This window comes from Capricornis sumatraensis, chromosome X, assembly GCF_032405125.1.
Source record: "Capricornis sumatraensis isolate serow.1 chromosome X, serow.2, whole genome shotgun sequence".
In the NCBI taxonomy this organism is placed as follows: Eukaryota; Metazoa; Chordata; class Mammalia; order Artiodactyla; family Bovidae; genus Capricornis; species Capricornis sumatraensis.
The window spans coordinates 92,361,655-92,388,737 of NC_091092.1; the positions used below are offsets into that span (position 1 = coordinate 92,361,655).

At 36.1% G+C, this 27,083-nt stretch overlaps 1 protein-coding gene and 1 non-coding gene across 2 annotated transcripts in view; one reads left to right on the forward strand and one right to left on the reverse strand.

The window, feature by feature from the left end:
• WNK3 (WNK lysine deficient protein kinase 3) overlaps positions 1-15,509 on the reverse strand; it is a 165,510-nt gene extending 150,001 nt beyond the window's left edge. Inside the window, exon 1 of the mRNA XM_068962928.1 lies at positions 14,973-15,509. Within this exon, the coding sequence (XP_068819029.1) occupies positions 14,973-15,509 (537 nt within the window). The remainder of the gene's footprint in view (positions 1-14,972) is intronic.
• On the forward strand, positions 3,647-3,712 carry LOC138072079 (small nucleolar RNA SNORD52). The gene has a single exon (XR_011144230.1). It is a non-coding gene; the product is annotated as a small nucleolar RNA SNORD52 (small nucleolar RNA).
• Positions 15,510-27,083: the final 11,574 nt, after the last annotated feature.

The window sequence follows — 27,083 nt, forward strand, 5'->3', positions numbered from 1 at the left end:
CATCAATGGATGAATGGAAAAAATAAGTGTGGTATATAAATACAAGTTCTTAAAAAGGAATAAAATTCTTAAACATGCTACAACGTGGACAAATCTTAAAAACATTACACTAAGTGATGTAACTCAGACACAAAAGAACAAATATTGTATAATTCCACTTAAATGAGATGCCTAGAATAGACAAATTATTAATAGAGACAGAAAGTAAAATAGTAGTTACCAGGGGCTGGAAAGAGTGGGGAATGGGAAATTATTGTTTAGTGGGTTTCAGTTTGGGATGATGAAAAAGTTCTGGAGATGGCTGGTAGTGAGGGTCAATGTACTTAATGCCACTGAACTGAACACTTAAAATAATTAAAATGGTATATTTTATGTTATTTACATTTTGTCACAATAAAAATTTATTTTAAAAAAGAGTTAAGGAACTCATATAGTATTTGTCTTTCTCTGACTTATCTCACCTAGCATAATATCTCATCTAGCATAATGTCTTCAAGGTCTTTCCATGTTGTCACAAATGGCAGGATTTCCTTCTTTCTTGAGGCTGAATAATATTCCACTGTATACATATATACATCACATCTACTTCACCCAATCTTCTGTTGACAGACACTTTGATAGACACTTAGGTTGTTTCTATATCTTGGCTACTGTAAATGCTGCAATGAACATGGGTATGCAGATATCCCTTCAAAATACAAATACCATATGACACCATTTATATGTGGTATCTAAAATCTGAACTTGTAAAAGCAGAGAGTAGAATAGTGGTTACCAGGTACTAAGGGTAGGGGAATGTTATTTCAGGATACAAACTTACAATTAACATAGAAATAAGTTCTGGAGATCTAACCAGCAGTGATTACAGTCAACAATATTTTATGTTTGGAACTCCCCTGGTGGTCCAGGGATTAAGAATCCACACACAAAAAAGAATCCACCTTTCATGCAGGGGACGGAGACAATCCCTGCAGGGTCAGGGAACTAAGATCCCACTTGCCCACTCGCCACAACTAGAGAAGCCTGCAAGCTGCAATGAACAGCCTGTATGCCACAGCTAAGACTCAACAGCAGCCAAAAATAAATTAATTAATTAAAAAAACAATACTTTATGGTAAACTTCAAAGTTGCTAATAGACTAAATCTTGGCTGTTCTCAACACAAAAAGGAAATAACCATGTAACATGCATGATAAAGGTATTAACTAATGTTACTATAGTAATCATATTGCAGTATATAAATGTATCAAACCAACAGTGGGTTGTTATACCTTAAATTTACACAGTGTATCTCAATTTTTTTAAGCCTAAAAAAAAAAGAGTTAAGGAACTCAACAAAAGCAAGGAACAACAAATTTAGAAAACAGCCAAAAACAAGTAGAGTGTTTATGCTTTTCTATATAATCTAAAATGACTAATAAATTCTAAACGTCCCTGTAATTGGCTAGGAGTCATCCTCTCATGATAGATCAGTAGATCTGCTCTGAAGAATAACAAATAGATTTTGATGCTTTCTGATTAAATTAGCAGAATACAAGTCTTTCATGTACCAAATCAAATTACTGTATCTTTTGATCCTAGTCAGCATTAAAAGTAAACAACTTTACAAAATTAAAACTGCTGTCCCAGACATATTGCTGGAAGTCCACTAAAAAAGGTATGGCCAAGACCTTCAAAGATCTACTTCTAATTCAGTGAGAGGAAAGTAAACCTGTCAAACTAGCACCAAAATCCAGAGGAAAGTTTTCAGCTACTATAGTAATCTTAAAACACAGACAGTAACCTTAAAACACAAACAGATTGATACATGTAGACACACATACGTACTCTTTTGTATTAATGATAACCACTTTGATAAGTTAATTTTAATATATCGCCAATGAGTACAGTTCTTACTAAGAAATGAATAAGGATCTAGAAGGCAAACTGCGATAGCTAATGGAGATGACACAGCCAGAAACCAGAAAAATTATAGTCTACAAAAATGATCCCTAAATCTACTTTCTCTAAGCAGTAAGGTCAGAAAAAAAGTATCAATTTTCAGCGTTATAAATATTAGTTTATATGGCTGATAAATATAATGGAGGTCAAATACAAATTTACCAAATAGATTTCAACTACTCCATACTCCTTTCAAAAGAAATACTGTCCTGTTATGAATGTTAACTAAACACTTTATTATAATATATGGAATGCTAAAAATGTACACAAAATCTTTCCTGAGACAAGGCACAATATCAACACGATTAACCTGCATATGTATCTATTCAAGATAAGAAGTATTTAGTTTCCAAAACGTAAAGCCTTATCAGCTATGTCTCTTAATGCAAACACCAACAATCAACTACAGAACCAGGTCAGAGGCTATATGAATCTGTTTCTGCAAACATGAAAGAAGGAAGAAGGAATCACCAACATTGTTATAAAAGCTGTATTATAACTTGATCAAGTAAAGACGAATACTATGAAGACTTCAAAATGGTTCTTAAATATCAATGAATATTCTGAATAAATATGAAGTTACTAAGTATTTTATCACTAACATTTATTGAATACTCAAATAGGTACCACATGCTTTATAAGCACTATCTCTAATTCTCAACATTTTATTTTTCAAGCTGAACAGTAGGTACACAATTTCCACCATATTATTCTTTATTCAGATACCAGAAACATCTATTATACTTTTCTTTAAAAAAAAAAAGTGAAAAAGTAAAGCTCCAAAATGCTAAACTACTTAGCCTGCCCACAGTACCTAGCTAGCACAGGTAAACTGGAACTTAGGTCTACTGTATTATGAATTCTAAGCACTTCCTAGTTCAAAGCTCTGCCCCTCAGAAACAATATTCACAGTAATGACTACAGACACTTCATTCACAAACCACTTTCCATGAAGAGATGTGTAGCACTTTAGACTAAAACTAAATGAAACAAACACACACTAGGGTAATTATAATTTGTAGATGGTAACATCAGAGTATTAATCAAGATATCAGCATATAAAAAAAGAAATCAGCATATAATAATCACAGTTTGGCCATAAGAGCATGTTAAAGCTTTTAGACAGCAATGATATGTATCAATACCTAAATAAAAGTGCTCATCAATGGTGGTCAAAATAAGATATATAAAAAGAGATAAAACACAGACTTAGCCAGGTTCACTTGTCTTCCAGTACCACTGAACATAGAGGATTCTTCATCCAGTTAGGACCTGAACATCCAGTTCATTTGGTCAGTATACTGCCTTAGCAGGACACACAGGAACATCTAGTTCCTTTGTTCTGACTCTATACTTACTAAGCTAGCTTCTGATTATAATTTACCTTCCCATGTATCTAATATACAGATCATTAGAGCATATGGCCTAACAACTATATCAGGTTAAATGAATTCACTAATTTGTTCTAAACTAATAAATTTCTGTCCTAGATCTGCGCATTTGAGTTAGCACTAGTCAGTCTCCTCAACCTGTCTCACCACCTCTGGACACTGACAAAAGGTGAAGTCCAGATATTGAACCAGGACAACCCAACCATGAAACTGTTCCTTAGAATCCCCAAGCCAGAGAATGTCTTTAAAATGAAACCATTAACTAGTACCCCTTGAGCTTGAGCAGTTAGTTTAATGTTAAGAACCTTATTTTACAGGAATGATGATTTCTCAGTAGAGTCTCTGATGCAGGTCTTGATGTCAAAAATTAAGTTCTAACTCATTAGGGAGAGGGAATCTTAAAGTGTCCATTTAAGAAATCATTTCTTGTAAAATGGCTGAAAACATGAAAGAGTGAACTGTTCAAATAACTAATGAGGAGGAAATTCTTAAATCATCAATGTAAGTGTTATATGCAGGTACTTATATACCTGATGCTAGGACCCTGATGCTGGGAAAGATTGAAGGCTGGAGGAGAAGGGGACAACAGAGGGTGTGATGGTTGGATGGCATCACTGACTCAATGGACATGAATTTGAGCAAGCTCCAGAAGCTGGTGATAGACAGGGAAGCCTGCAGGGAAGCTGCAGTCCATGGGGTCACAGAGTCGGACAGGACTGAGTGACTGAACTGACAAGTGTTATATATATACAATTGATAGAATATCAATTCTATCTTGCCCTGCTCTATCCCTTTGGGCAAGTTACTTAATGTATCTAAACCTCACTTCTACCACCTGAAAAGTAATCATTCCTACCTCTTTTAACTATTGCAAGATTAAATAAAATATTCAAATTAAGTACCTGCATAAATGCTCAATTAATGTATTAATTTTGATAAATGCAAAAGTGTACAATACCATTATTAACAACTTACAATACACTAAAGTTCCTGAAACCACAAATTACCTGACTGTTGGGTTTTCAGAACCCAACTGTTATACTTAGGAAGAGTCCACATAAAACTAAAAGGTAATTTCAATTAATAAATGGAGGAGAGTGGAAAATAGAAAATCACCATTAGAACACCAGAGTTAATACTTATTACAGGCAAAATATACTAATGGATGCCAAAATAATAAGGGAAAGTTTGAGGAGAAACAGATATTTGCATAGGCTCAAAGTATCTACTCCTAAGATATTTATTTATTAATATGTACAAGGGAAAATATTAATTTATAATAGAGAATACCTATCAGACATCACCCTAACCAAATGATGAAGGTTATCATAACCAGTAATCCATACATCATATACCCCCTGCTATGATGCACTGAGAATGGAGCATCATTTCTATGGTATTCTTGCCAAAACTCATAAGCCTAAAGCTAATCATGTAAAAACATAAAGTGAAGTCACTCAGTCGTGTCTGACTCTTTGTGAGCCCGTGGACTGTAGCCTACCAAGCTCCTCTGTCCATGGGATTCTCCAGGCAAGAATACTGGAGTGGGTTGCCATTTCCCTCTCCAGGGGATCTTCCCGACCCAGGGATCGAACCCAGGTTTCCCGTATTGGAGGCAGATGCTTTAACTTCTGAGCCATAAGACAAACCCAAATTAAGGAATACTCTTCCCTGATGGTTCAGATGGTGAAGAATCTGCCTGTAATGCAGGTGACACAGGTTCAATCCCTGGGTTGGGAAGATCCCCTGGAGAAGGGAATGGCTACCCACTCTAGTATTCTTGCCTGGAGAATTCCATGGACAGAGGAACCTGGCAGGCTATAGTGGGGTTGCAAAGAGTTGGACACAACTGAGTGACTAACACTTTCACTTTCTACAAACTAACTGAGCAATACTCATTAAAAGTTTAAGATCATGAAAAAAACTAAAAAAAGTTCAAAATCATGAAAAACATGGACAGATTGAAGAATTGTCACAGATTGCTGTTGCTGCTGCTGCCAAGTCGCTTCAGTCGTGTCCAACTCTGTGCGACCCCATAGACGGCAGCCCACCAGGCTCCCCCGTCCCCGGGGTTCTCCAGGCAAGAACGCCGGAGTGGGCCGCCATCTCCTTCTCCAATGCATTAGAGTGAAAAGTGAAAGTAAAGCCACTCAGTCGTGCCCGACTCTTAGCGACCCCATGGACTGCAGCCTACCAGGCTCCTTCGTCCATGGGATTTTCCAGGCAAGAGTACTGGAGTGGGTTGCCATTGCCTTAGAAGAGACTAAACATCTATTTCTGCTTTATTGACTATGCCAAAGCCTTTGACTGTGTGGATCACAATAAACTGTGGAAAATTCTTGAAAGAGATGGGAATACCAGACCACCTGACCTGCCTCTTGAGAAACCTGTATGCAGGTCAGGAAGCAACAGTTAGAAATGGACATGGAACAACAGACTGGTTCCAAATAGCAAAAGGAGTACATCAAGGCTGTATATTGTCACCCTGCTTATTTAACTTATATGCAGAGTACATCATGAGAAATGCTGGGCTGGAAGAAGCACAAGCTGGAATCAACATTGCCAGGAAAAATATCAATAACCTCAGATATGCAGATAACACCACCCTTATGGCAGAAAGTGAAGAGGAACTAAAAAGCCTCTTGATGAAAGTGAAAGGTGAGAGTGGAAAAGTTGGCTTAAAGCTCAACATTCAGAAAACTAAGATCATGGCATCCGGTCCCATCACTTCATGGCAAACAGATGGAGACACAGTGGAAACAGTGACAGACTTTATTTTTCTGGGCTCCAAAATCACTGCAGATGGTGACTGCAGCCATGAAATTAAAAGATGCTTACACCTTGGAAGGAAAGTTATGACCAACCTAGACAGCATATTAAAAAGCAGAGACATTACTTTGTCAACAAACGTCTGTCTAGTCAAGGCTATGTTTTTTCCAGTGGTCATACATGGATGTGAGAATTGGAATATAAAGAAAGCTGAGTGCCAAAGAATTGAAGCTTTTGAACAGTGGTGTTGGAGAAGACTCTTGAGAGTCCTTCGGACTGCAAGGAGATCCAACCAGTCCATCCTAAAGGAAATCAGTTCTGAATGTTCATTGGAAGGACTGATGTTGAAGCTGAAACTCCAATACTTTGGCCACCTGGTGTGAAGAGCTGACTCATTTGAAAAGACCCTGATGCTGGGAAAGATTGAGGGCAGGAAAAGGGGATGACAGAGGATGAGATGGTTAGATGGCATCACCGACTCAACAGACATGAGTTTGAGTAAACTCTGGGAATTGGTGATGGACAGGGAGGCCTGGCGTGCTGCAGTCTATAGGGTTGCAAAGAGTCAGACACAACTGAGCAACTGAACTGAACTGAGAAGAGACTAAATGTTCATAACAACTACATGCAATGTGGGATCCTGATCTGGAAAAAAAGAACACCAAAATGAAAACTGGTGAAATTCAAACAAGTTTTATATTTTAGTTAATAGTATTGAACTAATAATAATTTCCTAAAGTTTTGATAACTGTTCTCTGGTTGAAATATTAGCATAAGAAGAAACTGAGTGAAGGACATACAGGAATTTCTATACTACCTTTGCAACTTTTCTGTTAATAGCAAATTATCTCAAAATAAAAAAGAAAACTAACTGGTAAACAGAATCCGTGTTTCTTGCTATTTCCAATCCTATCACTTCTTTCAAACAAATCTATATTTAACAGCTCTTTCATCTTTTCACTAACTCCAATCTCCAAGCCTTCTTCTTACTGACTGTAAACTCCCTCAACTATAAGCTTTTATGAAAATGGAGCCTAAATCTGCTTCTTCTCCCCATTATGTCCCTAGCACTTAGCACAACTCTGATACACTGCAGGTACTGAGCATTTACTTGTTGAATGAATGAACAATGAATGAACAACAGCTGTTTGCTCTGTATTCATTTCCTATTGCTGCTATAACAAATTACTACAAATTTAGTGGCTTAAAACAACACAAATTTATTATCTTCCAGTTGTGGATATCAAAAGTTCAAATGAGTCTCACTCAACTAAAATCAAGGTGTTGGCAAGGCTGTGTTCCTTCTGTATGCTCTAGGAAGAAACTGCTTGCCTCTCCCAACTTTTAGAGATCGCCCACATTCCCATCACTCCAACCTCAGCTTCCATTGTCAGATCTCCTTCTGACTAATGAGTATCCTTCTTCTCAAAAGCACCCTTGTGATTATACTGGGCCCACCCAGATATTCCGGGATAATCTACCTATCAGAAGATCTTAAATTTAATCGTACCTGCAAAATCCATTAGTAACATTTATAGGGATTCCCAGGTAGCTCAAGAGTCGGACATGACTGAGTGACTTCACTTTCAGTTTTCACTTTCATGCACTGGAGAAGGAAATAGCAACCCACTCCAGTGTTCCTGCCTTGAGAATCCCAGGAACGGGGGAGCCTGGTGGGCTGCCGTCTATGGAGTTGCACAGAGTTGGACACAACTGAAGTGACTTAGCAGCAGCAGCAGCAGCCAGGTAGCTCAGTAGTAAAGAATCTGCCTGCCAATGCAGGAGACAGATTTGATCCCTGGGTCAGGAAGATTCCCTGGAGAAGGAAATGGCAATCCACTCCAGTACAAGTAAACTTACAATGTGGAAAAGGAAAATTCTTGTTTCTATAGAGGAGGAAATGGAATACATCAGATTATTTTTATGGCATTTAGTGCTCTCATGTTCATTTAGATCCTCTCTGTACCTTCCACAACACTGAAAGGCCTCTCCTCTCCATCATTCTGTGTGTCTTTTTATATGGCTACTTCATTGCCATAACTGTCTACTCTCCAACTTAGTTTGCCAACTTTACTTTAGTTCAGTATTTTTAGAAAATATTACAGTTGCATATTCCCTCCTCTCACTCAAAGTTCTTCAAAGTTAGAGAATGCCTTCTACTGCTTTTGAATAATCCCAAGACTCTCTAGAACAGTGCTCTTCTTAAACTAAAATTCCATTAAATGCTGTTGTTAGGGAGATAAGAATCTATCGTGTTTTCAATACTTCTGAAAAATGAGATTCCTTTGCCTCCCTTGGTAACACATACCAAGGTCTATCAGCATCAGGAAATTTGCTTGGGAAATCCCATGGACAGAGGAGCCTGGCAGGTTACATTCTATGGGGTCACAAAAGAGTCAGAAACAACTTAGTAACTAAACCACCACCACCAATATATTTATAGGTTCTAGGGATTAGGACATGGACATCTTTGGGGTATACAACTATATGTATCAATTTGTTATCTATCAAGCAGATAGTTACCTCAAAACTAACTCATTGAACTGGGAAAATTAATTATATTTCTCAGACCAAGTCTATCTCCTGCCACTCTCACCCTCTGTCATTTCATGAAAACATTTGCCTTTGGTTTATAGCTTTTTTTTTTCAAGTCTTTATTAAATGTTACAATACTGCTTCTGTTTCATGTTTTCGTTTTTTGGCCATGAAGCATGTGGGATCTTAGCTCCCTGACCAAGGATTGAACCTGCACCCCTGGCACTAGAAGGCCAAGTCTTAACTACTGGACTGCCAGGGAAATCAGAGCATTGACTATATTTAAGTAAGTTGTATTCTTCCTCCCTTTGATGTAATTATTCTTTGCCTATTCCACTTCGAGGGCTGAGTCCGAAGAAAACAGTGGGAAATTAAAATAACACTATTCAGGGTATGCTTATATGTAATGAAGCATCTTCTTGATAGCTCTAACAGAATCTAAAAACACTTCCAAAAGGGTCATAACATTTTAAGAGCAAAAGTATCCCAGTGTGAATACTTTGGACAAAAATATTTATTCAGAAACAAATTCTAGCATATATTTTTAAATTACCTTTTCCTTTATTGGAAATTCAGGTATTTTTACACTATTTTCTAATTTCACAATTAAATGTAGGGCTGCCTAAAAATATACTTCTCCCCAAAGTGTTTTTGATAAATGAAAATAAAACAGAAACAAGTTTCTCCAAAACTTTGATAGATACTTCAGGCATGGAAGTACAGATCTTTAAACTATTTCTTCTACTGCATTGCTTGGAATATATTCACTACTATAATCAAAGTGTATTAGAATGCTCATTCAATATGTCAACCTACTATAGTCAACTGTGTCTTTTTTCTAATCTTTCTTTCCAGTGGCATTTTTAAAAATTCAGTTCAGAGACTATAGCTGACTTGTTAGAGGTCTAGTTGTTAGATCTACTTAAAGATGGCCTGTTTCAGTTCAGTTCAGTTCAGTTCAGTCGCTCAGTCATGTCCGACTCTTTGTGACCCCATGAATCGCAGCACGCCAGGCCTCCCTGTCCATCACCAACTCCCGGAGTTTACTCAGACTCACGTCCATCAAGTCAGTGATGCCATCCAGCCATCTCATCCTCTGTTGTCCCCTTTTCTTCCTGCCCCCAATCCCTCCCAGCATCAGAGTCTTTTCCAATGAGTCAACTCTTCGCATGAGGTGGCCAAAGTACTGGAGTTTCAGCTTTAGCATCATTCCTTCCAAAGAACACCCAGGGCTGATCTCCTTCAGAATAGACTGGTTGGATCTCCTTGCAGTCCAAGGGACTCTCAAGAGTTGCCTCCAACACCACAGTTCAAAAGCATCAATTCTTCGGCCTGTTTAATTACCTTGAAAAGCACGTAATCACAGAATTGATCCCATGGTGAAACTTATTATAAGCAAATATATTTAGAAACAGTCAAATAACAAAATTCATATATCTATGTGATTCCTCTGATTGGAAAATAGCCCCATTATATGAAAACTTAGTTCCATCAAGAAAACAAATGACATACTAGTGAAAGCAAAGCAGAAGCTGGCTGTGTTCCCATGTGTAAAAGCAAAGTGCTACTGATTTTTCAAGCTGACAGTGGAGGAGAAAACTATTACAAACCCGTGTGACTGACTCCTCCTAAAAGTTACTAAACAGGACTTTCAGTAACATCTGACCAGGTCTTTCAACATCATGAACTAAAGTCTTCTAAATAAAACGTATGACTGACAGCCCTCACTCACAGTAAATTACCAATTTATCAAGTAATTACCAAGTAATCTATAAATTCTTTACAAAGAACAATAGATCAAAGTCTTTCCACTAATGCACTAAAAAATCAAATTATGGAAGAGAAAAAATAAATCAAATTACGGAAACCATAAAATAGACAAACTGTTGAAATGCAGGTATTTATGGCCAAATCCTAAATCTGACACACATCATCAAAGGGTTTGTCTGTTTTTAACATCCTCAAAGTCAAACATCAGCAGTAGAATCTATGTATCCTGATTCTTGCACTGCCCTAAAGTCAATGTATTCTAAATAAATGGGTATGAGGCTTTCAAGAATTGCTCGAGAAGGCTCAAGTATCTACCATAGGGGGAAATACCATCAAGAAAAAAAGGTATAAAAGTCTTTTCTGAGCTATGAATTTCAAATCAAACATGAAAAAGTAAAATTTTAAAAAGGAAAAGAACTGCCATATTTCAGGGGAGAGGATTAAGAGGCGGTATGTATGCAATAAAAATATAGCTTACATATTTTAATGATGTTAATAAATAGAAAATACATATCAAGTTGATAAAACAAAGTATAGACACTCAAATTTTATATATTATACATGCACACCTATATAAACAAAGGTTAGGAAAGAATCTAGAATAATTTAAACTGTTCACTGGGATATTTTTCAACAAACTTGCTTAATTACATAATAAAGAGTAAGATTTTACTGAAAAAAATATGAGAAATTGTACATTACAAATTACACAGTACTTACAGGAAAGTAATTAAAAGATGATGTCCTTATTATCTTCCTGGGATTCTAAATAAGTTTGTTGTTACTGTTTTAAGTCATTAAGTCATGTCTGACACTTTTTCAACCCCATGAACCATAGCCTACCAGGCTCCTCTGTCCATAGGATTTCCCAGGAAAGAATACTGGAGTGGGTTGCCATTTCCTTCTCCTGGGATCTTCCTGACCCAGGGATTGAATCCGTGTCTCCTGCATTGGCAGGTGGATTCTTTACCACTGACCCACCAGGGATGCCCTCTAAATAAGTTAGTTTTTCCTAATTTCAAACATGCAAAAAATAACATGATATCTAAAAATAGTATCAACTAAGTCCTCTAATTTCAACATTCCTTTCAGAATGTGCTCAGTCGCTCAGTCATGTTCAATTCTTTGCAACCCCATGGACTGTAGCCCACCAGGCTCCTTTGTCCACAGAATTTTCCAGGCAAGAATACTGGAGTGGGTTGCCATTTCCTTCTCCAGGGGATCTTCCCCACCCAGGGATGGAACCCAAGTCTCCTGCATTGGCAAGTGCCACCTGGGAAGCCCAATTCAGAAAAGAAAACTTCAATTGTTGTTCTTTGTGTAAATTAAAATGTACTTTACACTTTAGGACTTCCCTGGTAGCACAGTGGATAAGAACTCGCCTGCTAATGCAGGGAGCACGGATTTGATCCCTGGTCCAGGAAGATTCCACATGCTGTGGAGCAACTAAGTCCCTATGCCACAAATACTGAGCCCAAGCTCTGGAACCTACAAGCTGCAACTACTGAGCCTGTGTACCACAACTACTGAATCCTGCATGCCTAAAGCCTATGTTCCACAACAAGAGAAGCCACCACAATGAGAAGCCCACACACCATAACGAACAGTAGCCCCTGCTCGCTGCAACTAGAGAAAGCCTGCACAAAGCAATGAAGGCCCAGTGCAGCTCCCCAAAAAGCATACTTTATCTTTGTAAATTAAAATTTACATTTGCTCCCTATGACAGATCCCCAAATCAGGCTATATATCCAATTACTCAGAGAACTTTAAAAACTAAGTTCCTGGGGGAAATTCCCTGGTGGTCCAGTGGTTAGGACTCCACGCTTCCACAGCAGGGGCCACAGGTTAGGGAACTAAGATCCCTCAAGCCACACAGCACGAACAAAAAGTAATAATAATAAAACTGCATTTAAAGCATAAATAAATAATAAAAGTAAGTTCCTGAGCCTTATCTTCTGGAGATTCTGATTTAGAAAGTCTGCAGTGGATGCCATAAATCAGTATATATGATATAATATTATATAAAGCTAATCTTGGTGTATTAAGGGAATTCCTCCTGTGATTCAGCTGGCTCTTGGAATTGATCCCTTATTTCAGGGCTTTTCAAGCTCTACTGTGCATAAAAATCACCTGCAGATGTTACTAAGAGGTAGATTCTGATTCAATAGGTCTGGGGTGAGTCCTGGGGACCTGTAGCTGTAAGTTACCAGGTGATGTCCATGCTGCTGGTCCAGAGAGTACACTTGGAGTAGTAAGACGTTATAGGATCTTTCAGTCTTTTCATATGTGAATAATAAAAGGTATTCCCATATGCAGTTCTTATTACTGAAATATTTTCAAGTTTTACAGAAACATTCTTTAGCATAGCTAGAGTACACAACTTGCAAAATATTTGACGTATCTTTACTATGTGTCCTACTACCAAATGAATGGAAATTATCTCCCCCATTTACAAACAGAATAACACTAAAAGATGAGTGTTACTGCAGTCAAAAGATACAAACTTCCATTTATAAGATAAATAAGTACTAGAAACATAATGTACAACATGATAAAGATAATTAACACTATTGTATGTTATCCATAGAAATGGTTAAGGGAGTAAATCCTAGGAGTTCTCATCACAAGGAAAAAAATTTTTCTATTTAATTTTGTATCTGAGATGATGTTCACTAAACTTACTGCCATACTCATTTCATGATGTATCTTAGTCAAATCATTATGCTGTACATTTTAAACTTACACAATGTTGTATGTCAATTATATCCCAATAAAGTTGGAAGAAAAAGCAAACAACAATAACAACAACAAAGAACCAGACAATAAGTATTTTAAATTTTTTAGGTCTCTACCCCCAAAAAAGATGAGTGTGACTGAAATCACAATGCAGAGATTAAATTAAAATTTACATAACTTTATATATATATATATATATATATATATATATATGCACACTCACATATATGCAAAAATATTTATCACGACCATGTTTATAATAGTAAAATACTGGAGAAAATCTAGAAGTCCAACAATAGAGGACTGATTAAATATCTTATAAAGGCATCTATCAAAAATAATGATGTAAATGTACAACTACCAGTAATGAAAAGATGTTCATGATTAAGTTTAAAAACAAAGTTTTGTCCAAACCTTATAGTATGGTTCCATGGGGGTGCATACAGTCATATACATTTATTCAAAAGAAAGAGTCCATAAAGATATATACTAAAATGGTTAAAGCAACCTCAAAGAATTATAATTTCAGGTGATCTTAATGTTTGTTTACTTGAAGGATCTAATATTTCTACTATGACACAGACTTTATAATAAAATTCTTAAAGGGTAAAAAGGGGTGAGAAGAAAACCAAGCAAACCCCACATAGCACATGCACACACCTTTCAAGAACTACTCTAATGGCTTGACTCCAGTCATCAAGGGATTTCTTATATTCAAAGCACTTTGAAAGCTTGTTAAAACTGTATTCTTGCATCCCACCCCAGATTTACAGAATCTGAATCTCTGACAATAGGCTCCTAAATCTGCATACAAAGCAAACAGTGACTCTTAAACACAGTAAATTTTGGAAACAAAAAGATTCCTAGAAATGCAGGGACCAAGACTAAATTTCAACCTATCTAAACGGCAACCTATAGCAAATTCAGGATGGGTGAAATCATGTAACATACCTATACACCCACACGCAGCAACCACTGGAATATGAACAACAAAAACCTGTATTTAGCAACTAGCTTTATTTAATCTTAATTTTAAGCATCTCTTGTGAACACTGACCATTTCCCATGAGCTGACTGAGGTCACAAAGGTTTTCCTTATGTTTGATCTACATCTGTTTGAAACCATTCCTATTATAACCTTTTCTATGATGTTCTGTCTCCATTTACTCCTACATTAGTTAAAAGTACCATATAGACATTTACTATGGAACCAAATATCTAGATAATTCAACTATTCTTCTATATAATTCAACTATTCTTCTAATGCTTTCAGTTCTCCTTCCTAAACAACATTCTAGTTGACTAATCCCAGTAGATTGTGGTGATTATTTCATCCAAAGATCCTATATGAGGCAAACTCAAAGGCATGGAGAGGAATTGATACTACTAGAAGCCTTCAAAGAAGCAAGGAAAGCATTTCCTGTTCTGAAAAACAGCACATGAACCCCCAAAAGTCTGTTGACAGAGAAATGGAAAATATCATACTGAATATATCCCTAACATATCAACTCATAAGGCATACATTTACTAAAAGCTTTCAAAATGAGACATTAAGAGTTTTGAGAATTTCCTAAGGTCAATAAATTAGAATAATTTCCCCAAAGAAAGCCAGAACAGACCTTCCCACCTTTAAAACAGAGAGGAAAACAGTAGGGAAAAAAAAGTTTGGCATGAGCTCCTAAAAGGATTTAAGAAAGGAGCATAATTTCAGGATGTGGGGACAGGTCCTTCATTTTATTTTAATCCATGATACATTTTAATCCTGGATCACTCAGAAGTCCAGGCCAGCTGAAACTAGAATTTATTAAAACCAAGAAGATTATATACCCACCTGCAGCTCACACCAAGCAACCTCAACCCATGTTTCAGTGTCCAGTCCTTTATATACTGTTTTAAATGCTCCTCTTCCCAGTTCTATGTCAAATTTCAGGAACCTGCCACTAGGAGAAGTAGCTACAGCCTTCATTTCTGCTTCTTCTTCCATCTCTTTTTCATTTTTCTCCTTGAAATAATCTTTTGAGGATTCTGACGTTCCCTTTGAACATTGCTCATATTTAACTTCTTGTCCTCCTCTTAGCACATTTGTAGGAAGCTTTTCTACTCTTGGAATATTTGTTGCAGTCTTTATTCTTTCATCTTTGGAGGAAGATTCAGCAACTTTGCCATGTTCTGTCATCTCAACACTCTTTCGAAAGAATCTTTTCTTTTCTATAGTTTCTCCAGAAGCAGAGAAGGTATTGCTTTTCTCCTTTAGTCTAGCTTCCACTGTCAAAGTTGCTGCAGCCTGAGGAACTCTGTTTTCTAATGAAACTCCATCAGGTTTCTCAGAATCTTCTGTGCTAGCTGGCTCCCCTGAATCAGTAGCCATTGTAATTAAGGTTGGCACTAAACTTTTTCCTGTTCCACTCTTCAGTTCAGTTGCATCTCAGGTATCAGAATTATCAGGATGGACTTCCTTTTATATGGTCATATGTTTCCATAGCAACCTGAAGGGGGGGAAAAGGATATATTAAAATCACCCCACAAAGGAAATCACTAAGGAGAAAAGTCACCTGACTGTTTAATCCCTTTTTTCTTAATAAGAAGTTTGTTCTTTTTCTGTCCAGTCTTAGCAACCAGCAGGCTCCAGGGACTATGTCTTATCTTGTTTACCATTGCAGTCTTCAGTGCCTAGCAGACTACTTGGCATACAGCTCAACAAGTCTTCATACTGCAAGAACACTGTTAATAAACCAAGTTCTCAGTCCCTTCTATGAATCTATCATATTTAAAGCAAGTATCCAAACCCTGAATTTGCTTAGCTACAAGGCAGTACACAAAACAGGCTTCTCTGGTGGCTCAGATGGCAAAGAAATCTGCCTGCAATGCAGGAGACCATGGTTCAATCCCTGGGTCGGGAAGACCCCCTGGAGAAGGGAAATGGCAACCCACTCCAGCATTCTTGCCTGGAGAATTCCATGGACAGAGCAGCCTGGTGGGCTACAGTCATGGGGTCACAGAGAGTCGGACACAGCTAAACATGCACACACATAATACACACAATAAGCAAAAATACCACATAATTTCTCAGTAGGTGGTTTTTTTCTAAAATTCTGGAACTAATCCATAGATTTTTTTACTGTGGCAAAATTTAATCATTGTTAAGTGTACAATTCAGTGGCATTAAATACTCTGACAATGATGTGCAGTCATCACTACTATCCATTTCCAAAACTTTTCCATCCTTCCAAACTGAAATCTATTAAAACAATAACTCCTCATCACCCCAGACCCTGGTAGTCTCTATTCTATTTTAGGTCCTTGTGAATTTGTTTATTCTAGGTACTTCATGTAAGGACTCATACAATATTTGTCCTTTTGTGTCTGGCTTATTTCACTTGGCATAATATTCTCAAGTTTCATTGATATATATATATATATTAAATATAGCATGTATCAGAATTTCATTCTTTTTTAAGGCTGAATAATAATAGCCCATTGTACGTATATAACACATTTTGTTTATCCATTCTTCTAGTCAGTGGATTGTTTCCACCTTTTAACTATTGTGAATAATGCTACCATGAACATCCAACAGTAGTTTTGAATAATGCAAATATTACACTTGTTTATTGAGCTTGCCTTCATATTTCAATAGGAAGATTTTAACTACTATCAAATATTAACACATACTATTTAAAAATGGCAAGAAAGACTTAAAATATGTATCCTCTTGAACCAGCAATTCCATTCATAGGAACTTGTCACAGAAAATAGTCAAAAATCTGTGCAAAGATTTAACTGTAAAGACATTCATTATAGCACTTATAATTTGGCAAAACTATAAATGTAAGCATAATAGGTATTTCAAAATGAGATAGGATACAACATTTTAAAAACACTGTAGTAGTGAGATGAAAAGACATTTCCCATATGTTATATGGTTAAATGAAAAAAGATATATATACAACAAACTTTCATTACACACACACACACACGATGTTAATTCTGAATGGTGGAATTATGGACTTTTTTTTCTTTCTGCTTTTCTGTATTTTCTAACATTTTCCACAAAGGACATGCGGAAATATGTGGAACACATAAGGGAAAACTGTTTAAAAGGTTTTTCAAATGAATGGTCAAACCAATAAGAAAATTCTTTCCTTCTCATCACAAACATACATCACAAAGTTAAGCATGTATATCTGTTATGATATTATATAGCCTAGAAGGCAGAATTTGTCATGTTGAACCAAAAATATACAATAACAAATTTGAAAAACTGAAGAAAAACAACTCTAAACTAAAACAAACAAAATTGGGTGAAATATCCTAAACTGTTCTATACATTCAACACAATTCCTATCAAAATTCCAGTTGGTTTCTTTGAAGAAATTAACAAGCTGATCCTAAAATTCATATGAAACTTAAAGGGTCCCAGAATAGCTAAGTTCAAGCAAACCTGAAAAAGAACAGAGCTAGTGGACTCAAACTTTCCAATTTTAAAACCTACTATAAAGCTACAGTATTAAGACAGTGTGGTACTGGCATAAGGATAGATGGATAGATAGATGGAATAAAAATACAGAGTCCAGAAATAAACACATATATTTGTGGTCAACTGATTTCCAACAAGGGTGCCAAGACAATTCAATGGGGAAAGAACTCTCTGTTCAACAAATGGTGCTAGGACAACTGGATGTCTACATACACAGGAATGAAGGAACCTGCCTCTTGGGAGTCCAGGTTAAGTACGCTTCCTGGAAAAGATGCCTGAACTGAGTCTCAAAGAAAGAAAATTGGCTCATCCAAGCAGAGAGATGACAAGCAAAGTTATGAACAGCAGAACAAGTATATAAACAGTTCACTAGCAATACTAGACCTGGTGGCTCAGACAGTAAAGAATCCATCTGCAATGTGGGAGACCTGGGTTCGATCCCTGGGTTGGGAAGATCCCCTGGAAGAGGGCATGGCAATCCACTCCAGTATTCCTGCCTGGAGAATCCCCATGGACAGAGGAGCCTGGTAGGCTACACTCCATGGGGTCACAAAGAGTTGGACTCGACTGAACGACAAAGCACAGCAATACTAGAAGCAGGAAGATGAGGACAAAGAGACAGATTTCTAGGATATACAATGTAAAACAAGGAGATCAGTTAGAGAGCTACTGTAATAATCCAGGGAAGAGTTGCTGAGGTTTGAGTGAAAATAGTGTCAAGAGGCAAGATAAATTAACAAAGTACTAAATACAAGATTTACTATCTGAATGAATATGAGTGTGAAGGAACAGGAAGAGTCTATGCTAACTCCTAAAAATTTGCCTATCAGATGACACAACTAGGACAGAGCTAAGAAACTAATAGCTCATGATGTGTTACATGAGGTTACACTGCGAAATCAACAGATTTTGAAAGTCAGTAAGACTAGTATTACCTGCAAGTGGGAAAAGGTAACTAACAATGCCTCATTTAGGTAGAGATATTTTTAACTTATTTTTAGACTTGGAAAAAGACCTGCAAGAATATACAAAGAATGTAGTATACCCTTCACTCACATCCCCAAATGTTAACATTTTAGATTGGACATTCTTAAGAATAACTCTATCCACTTCACCTAACTAAAGGTAATTTATTCAGAAAGCTCAAAAGCAAAGATCCATAAGTAAGACAAAAGGCCTGCTGCTGCTGCTGCTAAGCAGACAAAAACAGGTAAAAAAAAAAATCAAAGAATTTAAGTTGGAAAAGCCTTCAAGATTTTTTAACTGCAGAACCTCTTTTTTTAAAAAAAAATAGGAAATCTTACTCAGAACCCTAATATAAAAATAGAGGGGCAAGTAGTGCTGCCCTGGTATAATAACTATAGTTATAATGTCTGGTCACCTGGTTTCCCAAACCATGGAATAAGAAGCAGCAAAGAAGAGAGATGAGGAAATGAGTGTTCCCTTTAGTCTTAAAAACCAACCCCCAAGACAAAAAATATTACTAAAAACAAAGAACACTTTATAAGCATGGAAAGATTAATTCATCGGGACAATGTAACAATTAAAAACATATACACATCTAACAACAGAAGCCCAAAATATATTAAATAAAAACTGACAAAACCGAAGACAGAAAGAATTCAGTAGTAATAGTAGGAGATTTTAATACCCTATTCTCACTGCTGGGGAGATAAACTAGACATAAAATAAGCATGAATCTGGAAAACTTGACCAATACTATCAATCAACTTGAACTAACTGCCATCTATAGAACACTCTACCCAGCAAGAACAAAATACACATTGTTTTCAAGCACCATGGAAAAATCTCCAGAACAGATCATGTACTATGTGATAAATCTCAAAAAATTTAAAGAATTGAAACCAAAGTATACTCTCCTACCACAAAAGAATTAAATTAGAAATGAACAGAATAAGTGTATATAGATCAGTGGAATAGAATTGAGAGTCTGATCAACTGATTTTCAATGGAGAGGTCAAGACAATTCAATGGGAAAAGAAGACTCTTTCAAAAAATGTATTGGGACAACTGGACATCCACATACAAAAGAATGAAGTTGGACTCTTACCTCACACCATACAAGAAATGAACTCAAAGTGGAACATGGACCTAAATGTAAGAGCTAAAAGTACAAAACTCTCAGAAGAAAACATTAAATTCTAGGGACTGGGTTACACAATAAAACCATGAAATCATACTGTATCGAGATACAAGTGATAAAAGAAAATTGAGAAGGTGGACCTTATCAAAATTTAAAACTTTTGTGCTTCAAAGGATGCCATCAAGAAAGTGAAAAGGCTGGGAGAAAATATGTGCAAATCATATATCTGATAAGGTATTCATAATATACAAAGAATTCTGACAACTCAACAATGAAAAGATAAATAATCCAATGGGCTAAAGATTAGAATAGGCCTTTCTCTAAAGAAGATACATTAATATAAATGGCCAATAAACACACGAAAAGATGTTCCACATAGTTACTCACTAGAGAAATACAAATAAAAATCATAATCAAATACTATTCCATACCCATAATGATTACAATAAAAAAGACAAGACAGTAACAAGTATTGGTAAGGATATAGAGAAAATAGACCCCTAATACACTGCTGGTGGGAATGTAAAATGGAACAGAGTCTGGCAGTTCAACAAGTTAAACATAGAGTTACTATATGAATACTGTCTACCCAAGAGAAATGAAAACTTATGTCCACATAAAAACTTATACACAAGTGTTCACAGCAGCACTACTCACAATAGCTGAAAGGTGGAAACAATCTAAATGTCTAACAACAGCTGGATAAACAAAAATGTGTTATATTCATGCAATGCAATATTATTCAGCAATAAAAAGAAAGGAGGTATTGATACATGCAACAGTAAGGATAAACCTTGATAATATTATGCTAGGTGAATGAAGCCAGAGGAAAGACCACATACTGCATGGTTACATTTATTTATATGCATTGCCTAGAAAATGAAAATCTATAGAGATAGAAAATAGATTACTTGCTGCCTTAGGAACTGGACTGACTGCAAACTAGCACAAGAAAACTTCAGGGGGTGATGAAAATGTTCTAAAATTAGATTGCAATCAAGGTTATACAACTGGATAAATTAGCTAAAAGCCACTGACACTTATACTGGTGAATTTTATGATATATAAATTATATCTCAATAAAATATGTCCTTTAAGAATCTTGAAATATTGTGACTAAAATCAAAGCCATCATAATATCAAATATACCTTTTTAAAACTATACTCTCTACCTCCCCCACCACCACCACCACCCCATTCTAACCACTCCTCATCTTCTGCCTGGCCTCTTGGGTTAAGAATCATTGGTCTGAAGGGAAAAGACCTGATAACAATACAATGTAATAGCTGGTGGCCTAAGGGTAAACAATGAATAAGAAAAACAAACTTTTAAAAAACAGGTAAAGAACTTCACTAAGCAGAGTATATCTGTGGCCTTTTCATCATGTATCCAGTAGCTACTTAACCATAAAAAAGAGTTTCAGAACTCAGGCTTCGGAGTCGGAGAAACCCACAATCAATCATGGTTCTGCCTCTCACTCCTCAGAGACTTGGGGCAAATTACTTAACCTCGTTCATTTTTTATTTCATTTGTAAAATCTCACAGGACTATCATGAAAATGAAATATACACATAAAGTACTTAACATGGTACCCAGCACAATATAATAATAAATGGAAGCTTTTATTTCCTACCTCTTAATAACCTCTAGGGGCAGCACTATACTAAAGCACAACTCAACAATACTCAAGAAAACATAAAATGAAGACTATTTAGTAAGGCTGAAAAGTATATAATACATTCTTTTAAACCTTTCCAGTAAGAAACCATGGTGGCATTGCTAAAGGGATACGATCAGGATAATATCTCTTCTACACTCAGCAGTGCAGAAACATAGCTCAGTGACAAGGGATCGAAAATCAGGCCTCAAGCATCCTGTATCTTGTATCGAACATAGACTGGCACTTCGTTTCTTACATGATAGTATACATGTTTCAATGCCACTCTCCCAAATCATCCCACCCTCTCCCTCTCCCTCTCCCTCACAGTCCAAAAGTCCTACAGGATGCTTGGGGCTGGTGCACGGGGATGATCCAGAGAGATGATATGGGGTGGGAGGTGGGAGGGGGATTCAGGATTGGGAGCTCGTATACACCCGTGGCGGATTCATGTCAATGTATGGCAAAACCAATACAGTATTGTAAAGTAAAATAAAGTAAAAATAAAATTAACAAAAAAAAAAAGAAAATCAGGCCTCAAACTTGAAGTTTCTTTACCGAGTACAACAGCTATGTATCATAACCTACATGTGACCATTTTTTCCTTCATATAATGATAACACATTGATTTAAGCCCTAGGAATATGCATAAAGACAATCACAAAAGCACTTCTTTTTTAATTTAAATTTATTTCTTTTAATTGGAGGCTAATTACTTTACAATATTGTATTGGTTTTGCCATACATCAACATGAATCCGCCACAGGTATAGAGAAAGCCTCTATAGGGAAAATCTCACAAATCTGTGTCCCATATCTAATCCTTCAATATATTTGATATACAAGCTTGGAGCATTTCAGTTAAAAGCTCAAGATAATTTCCCCCCGTAAGCACATCATGGTTGTATCCATGGGAAATCCAGCATACAATCAGTACTTAGTCAATCAGTGACTCAATAATTTCTTCAACTTTTGGAACCAACAACTGTAAGACTGGATCTGTAAATAGTTAGAAATGTGGCTTCCCTGGTGGTCCAGTGGTTACATGTCCTCTTTGCAATACAGGGGACATGGGTTTGATCCCTGGTTGGGGAACTAAGATTCCACATGTTGCAGAGCAATTAAGCCCGCACGCCACAACTACTATTCCAATGTGCCACAACTGGAGAGTCTGCACACAGCAACGAAAAGATCCTGCATGAGGCTACAAAGATCCTATATGCCACAACTAAGACCCAACACAGCCAAATAAGTTAACAAATATTTTTTTTAAATAAGGAATCAGAATTATATAATAAAGTTTTCCACTGACAAGTCTCTCTCTCATACACGTGTGTTCATACCAATAAACACTCTAAGTACCAAGCACCAGGTTAGGGTCTGTGAATAAAAGAAGAAAAGTCAGTCTTTGTCCTCAAGGAGCCTATAGTTTTATAATCTTAAAATGTACCACTGTTGACTTCTAGTTCAAGACAATGAACTGAACACCTATATCTCTTGTACTTTCCAAGACTCTGAAAAAGTGATGGTTAGAGTACAGAAGTAAAATTACAAGTTAAGGACAGGAATGGAAAATGGCATAGCAAATACAAGATTTCAACAATTTATGACAGAAAGCAGGTAAGAAAGAACTGGCTGATAATACAAATCAAAGGAATGCTACAACCTAAAATATGAAATAGAAAGGGTTCCAACCCAGGAGGAAGCAGACTTACAGGGCAAAACCCCAGAGGGGTTCCACACTCAAAGAAGACTGATCCTAAAGAGGGCTAAAATGAGAACAGGCTAAATACATGGATTAACTGAAGCTCTGAATTATGACAGTTGATGAACTCTCCCCCCAAAATAAATGCCTGCATATACAATACCAAATTCAACAAATTAGGAAGAATGAACAACAGCAAGGAAGAATAAGGGCACCCTAGTACAAAGCCCTCTGCCCTCTGGCATTTGGGCCCTCCAAGTGTAAAAGCCAGCTGCCCACACACTCCCCCTGAAACCAGTTGACATCCCTGCCTAGAAACACAGAACTCCCAGTCAACCCTTCTACTAGTTCATTATTTAATACAAACAGAATCAGGAGGCAGCCATTTGAAGAAAACCTATAACACAGAAGAGAAAGAACAAGAGAAAATATCCTTGGAAGAGCTGAAATAATTCAAGAAATCATTTTAAATTTAATTTTTAAGATATAATCATAAGATTCAAAAATCAAAGAAAGGTATATAATGAACAGGTTCACTCCCAAATCTGTTTCCTATCCATTCAATTCCCCGCAACTCTCTCCACAAATAACCACTCATTAGATTTTCAGTAACTCTCCAGAGTTTCTTAGGGCAAATAAGCAAATATTTGTTCTCTCTCCTTTTCTACATGAAAAGTAGCATAGTATATATCAAGCATTTTTTATAGTCAGAATAATTTAAAATACTTTTTTCCTGGTCAGTACACAGAGGTTCCTTCATTCTTATTTTATATCTATATAGTAATAGTATTTGATTATTTGCTATGACAGACAAAATTGCATATTTCATTTCACATATATGTATCTCTGTGTGTATACACACGTGTGTATTGTGTGTGAATGTAAATTCCCTGAAGTGGGATTGCTGGCTCAAAGGAAATTTGCACATTTACCTTTTATTGAAATACACTAATATATCAGTAAAAGTACATATAATTCATGTGTATCTTTATATAATACTGCCAAACTGTCTGCCACAAGCATTGCACTAATTTAAACTTCCACCAGCAATGTGTGAAAGTGTCTTTTACCCCAGAGCCTTGACAACAACAACAAAAAAAAGTGCTATCAAACATTTTGATTTTTAACACTCTGAAAGGTTTTAAAAAGGAATCACAGTGTGGTTTCAATTAGCATTTATCTCATGAGTGAGGTTAAGCATCTTTCACATAAACAATAATTAGAGTCAGGAATAAACCAAGAATTGCTATTATCATTGCTAACACTTAAGGAAATAAAACATGTCATACAAATACTGGAAAGTAAGAGACAAAACTCAAAACCTGCAGATAATATGATTATCCATCTAGAAAATTAAGCAAATTCAACTAAAAAAAATGATAGGAACTAACATCAAAGGTCAGCAGAAGCATTAAATGCAAAATCAAAAAATAAATCAATACCTTTGATACACATCAGCAATAATCAATTAGAAAATATAATTCAAAAAACAACTATCTTAAGGTAAGGGCTCCAGGGGAAGATGGCACCAGGAGAGGGCAGGAAGGGTGTCCTGAAAGAAAGGCAGGTCATTGCTATTACTATATATATATACACACACACACACACACACACACACACACACACTCATAAGAGCAACAGAGCTATAAAATATTAATCTAGGAATAAACTCAAAAAGAAATATGCAACATCTATATAAAGAAGACTAAAGTTTTACTGAAGTACATAAGATACACCTTTCTTTGTTTGAAAGACCCAATATTAGCATCTTCAGAAACCCTCCTCTGAGATTATTCCAAAGTCAATGTAAGTCCAACAGAAATCCCAAAGAAATGTTTTTGTCCCAAACTGACAAACTGATTTGAAAAGAGTACAAGGAAAGCCAAGAAAATCTTGAAGAAGAACAATGAGAGTTTGCCTTACCAAATAATACTTATAGCTATAGTAAGTTAAACAATGTGCTTTCATCACAGAAATACACAACTGGACTAATGGAGAACAATCAGTAGAGAAACAGACACATGTATGTATAGCAAGGTACTCCATGGTAAAGATGGATTTCAAATTTATGAGGAATAGATAGCATAATAAATGATGTCAGAATAACTGGCTATCCACTTGAGGGAAGAGGTTAAAGCCCACTTAAAACCAGTCACAAAAATAAATTTCAGATAGATTAAAGAGCTAAACATAAAAAAAAAACTATGTAACTATTAAAAAATATGGCAGAATATATTTCTAACCTGAAGAAAGGCTTTCTTAAAAAGATAAAAATAGGAAGACCATTAATAACAATGACAAAAAAAAACACATTTAGCCATTTGACCATGAACTAGGTTAAAAGATAAGCAACGGACTGGGACTGGAAGCAAACATCTGCAATATGCATAGCAAAGAATTAATATCCAGAATATATAAAGAACTAAAAGATCAGTAATAAGAAACATAAATAGACAATACATGCATGGCAGAGGGATGGCTCAAACTCCTTAGTAAGCAAGGAGATGTAAATTCAAACAATTCAATATCATTTTTTGTCTATCAGGTGAGAGAAAATTACATTATCTGTTACTATCACATTTTGAGTGTGTGAGAAATTTAGCACACCATGCACTGTTGACAAATAAAGTGGAACAGCCTTTTCTTATGGCAAATTCCAAATATCTAGTGCATACTTGTCATCCAACAATTCCACTTCTTAGTACTTACATGACAAATATTCCTGTATGTGTACAAATATGTATGTACAAGGATTTTTTTACTGAAGGGCTTTTTATTGTTTATAACAGCAAAAAACTGAAGAAAATTTACATATTCATCCATAAGAGAAAGGTGAAATAAAAATGTACTACGTAATAATACGCATCTGTTTAAAAACTGAGAAATGGTTATACAGATGTATAAAAAGTCTTCCACACATATATATACTGTTGAGAAAAGTAAGCTGTACAACACATACATCTATATATCATATATACATGTTATATATATATATACACATATATAAAAACAAACAAAACTTCTAAGTGTACTCATATATGTGTAAATGCATATAAAAAAGACTGGAAGGATATGCTCTAAACTGATTCTAGTGGTTAAAGAAGCATGTAGTATGAAAAACTATGTCTCCTTTAAAAAGAACAAAGTCAACATACATATATTTACATGAAAGCCTTAACACATATTCTTTGGGAAAAAAATAAGTCATAAAATACATTTTTATTTGCATATGCACATACATATACATGTAAATATAGAGAAAAAGAACTGTAAAAGTTCACATTCAACTCTTAACAATGATTACCCACTGGGAGGGCAAGAAATTGGGTAAAGGAAGACTTGAAGGTTTTAATCTACTTCTGTATTACTTTAATTCATAAAAGCAGAATTGTCCATCAATAACCTATACCAAGAACCAGTTAAAGATATTATAATTTCTTAAAATAACTGAAGGAAGGACAAAACAAATTAGGTATGTACAACTTATATCCAAATAAATATTATCAGTTAACACTTACTGAGTGCTTAGGGCTAAGCACTCTAAGTCCTTTCATGCATTTTCTCATGTAATCATACGAATCTTGAGATAAAATTATCCCCATTTTACAAATGAGAAAACTAGGCTCAAAAAATTAAATTAAACTTCCTAAGATTACACAGCTAGTAAAAACCAAGGACAAAATTAAACCCAGGCAATTGACTCCCAAATCCACTCATGTGTGTGTGTGCAAATCACTTCAATCGTGTCTGACTTTTTGTGACACTATGAATCCTAGCACGCCAGGCTCCTCTGTCCATGGGATTCTCCAGACAAGGATACTGGAGTGGGTTGCCATGCCCTCCTCTGGGGGATCTTCCTGACCCAGGGATAGAATCCTCATCTCTTAACATCTTCTGCATTGGCAGGCAGGTTCTTTATCACTAGCACCACCTGGCAAATCAATATAGGGCCACACATAATTTGGAGCCACATGTACACACTATATATAATCCTGAATT